Raw genomic sequence first — 2,145 nt, forward strand, 5'->3', positions numbered from 1 at the left:
AGTGGGCCCACAGAGAGCCCCAGAGAAGGGGCGGTATTACTGAAAAGGCCCAGCATGGCCACGGAGAGCCCCAGGAGGGGGCGGCAGTACAGAGAAAGCCCTAGAGAAGAGGGCAGCAGTACAAAGAGGGCCCAAAGAGAGGGCAGCAATGCTGAGAAAGCCCTAGAAAAGGGGGCAGCACTTGAGAAGGCCCCAGAGAGAGGGCGAGTGTATTTGACAGACCAATGTCCATTCCAACTGCGAGGCTTGGGGCGTGGTATAAGGGGTGGTTGGAGCCACGCATAGCCCATAAGGCTAGGGTGCCCCAAAGCACCCATTTGCAGGACAAGACCCACAAATCGGGGCCAGGAGTCCATGGGGACAGAGGTCGCAACGAACCGTGTCCAAGAGGGCGTAAGGCAGCCTCCCAAACCGATTTAAACATCAAAGACATGGCGGGCGAGAATCAGAGGGTGCCCTTGGGCCGAGCTGGCACGGAGAAAGGAGGCCTTAAGGAGATCACGGCCCTCCTGTAGGACCCCGCCCATGACACCTTGTAAAGCATTGCCAAATTAGATGTGGGCTGACAGCTGAATCAGACTTGGGTATCCCAAGCTAGCAAAGAATGATCACATAAAAAGCCAGTTCACTGTATCAGGGCAGAAAGAAATTGTAAAGTGCATTGCTCAGGGACTAAACTCTAGTAACCTTTGATAAAGATGGGGAACGTCTCAGTTTGTAAAAAGTTCTTCTGGGGGTTTTTTGCATCTCCGATCCCCTACTTTGTGCTTTTCCTGACTCCCTGTTTCTAGCTTCTCCAGAGAGCTTGAGACTCAGCCCTCTCTCTGGATGCGGAAACATGGAAGAACTCCACATCTTTTCTTTCTGTTTCCTGCCTTCCTTTGGAAGGGATGTTGCAGGCTCTTTTAAAGAAAAAAATGACACTTTTAGAAGTAAAATTGGAACTGCATTGTATGGCACTTTTTTGCATATATGTTTGTGAAATGTTCTATTTTGGTTTTATTCCAAAATATAATAAAGCCAGATTTCAAGACTTCAGAAGTTCTCATAAAACAATTGTTATCCTCTGGTTAGTTTTACTTGGAAGTAGTGATTGTCTGAGGGCCATTGAACCCCAGTGTCCGCCAGGAGACTAGAACTCGGGATGGTGAATAGGGGAGCTTCCCAGGACGGTCCTGTGCTTAGACAATATGGTATGAAATACAGGAATATTTTACCAAAGCAAGCGAAAAGATATTCTTCTTTCTTTTTCCTCCCCTTCTTACCTCCCCACCCCCAGGTCTGGATATCAAATGGTGGCCTAGCTGACATTTTTACTGTTTTTGCAAGGACTGAGATTGTTGATGAAGATGGCACAGTAAAAGACAAAATTACTGCCTTCATTGTAGAAAGAGCCTTTGGCGGAATCATGAATGGGAAGCCTGAGGATAAATTGGGCATTCGAGGATCCAATAGTAGGGAGCATTTTAATTTAATTTTTTCTTAGAAAATTCTTTTTCAGGTTTTCTTTATTTATCTGAATCCGCAAACAAATCTGTATTTCTAAGATGAGCATGCACTAGATTGCTGAATCAGGTTCATGTTTCTCACCTAAATTTCTTCTGCAGAGCAGTGCCCAAAGTGTATTTTCACAAATGTAAAGATCCGATTTAAGTAATCCATTTTCAAGTATCTAGATCCCATTAAGTAATCCATTCTCAAGCATATAAAGCCCTTATTTTGTTATGACAGTTTGCTACAGCATGCTGCACTGAGATAATTCAGTAATAATGATACAATATACCTATACTAGAATTAGGTTTGTCTTAACTGCTTCTTCTATTTAATGTTAACTCTGGGGCTTAGTCATTTTGGGATGTCATCCAGATTCTCAGTTTATACTGACAGGACTGTATTTCTCTCTTGCTTACACTGTCTGCAAGTCAGCAGTATTAATATTTTTGCTTTTTATAAGTTAAAATGTCAATTCCAAATTTGTCCTCATTATTAACTGTTTTGGCAAAATCTATTTAATTCTATTAGATCAGGGGTGTCCAACCTTTTTGAATGTGGGGCTGTATCATGAACTTTTTATCATCCAGTGGGCCAGCGAGCCATATTCAAAGACCTCACATCAACACCCCCCCCCCCCCCGGGGGAAAACAA

General features: G+C 43.8%; 1 protein-coding gene across 1 annotated transcript in view; it reads left to right on the plus strand.

Annotated features, from left to right (window-relative positions):
• Positions 1–2,145, plus strand: part of ACAD9 (acyl-CoA dehydrogenase family member 9) — a 61,492-nt gene that overhangs the window by 27,312 nt on the left and 32,035 nt on the right. The window contains exon 7 of the mRNA XM_006023889.3: positions 1,280–1,454. Within this exon, the coding sequence (XP_006023951.2) occupies positions 1,280–1,454 (175 nt within the window). The remainder of the gene's footprint in view (positions 1–1,279; positions 1,455–2,145) is intronic.

The sequence above is a fragment of the Alligator sinensis genome, unplaced genomic scaffold (genome assembly GCF_000455745.1).
Source record: "Alligator sinensis unplaced genomic scaffold, ASM45574v1 scaffold81_3, whole genome shotgun sequence".
Classification (NCBI taxonomy): Eukaryota; Metazoa; Chordata; order Crocodylia; family Alligatoridae; genus Alligator; species Alligator sinensis.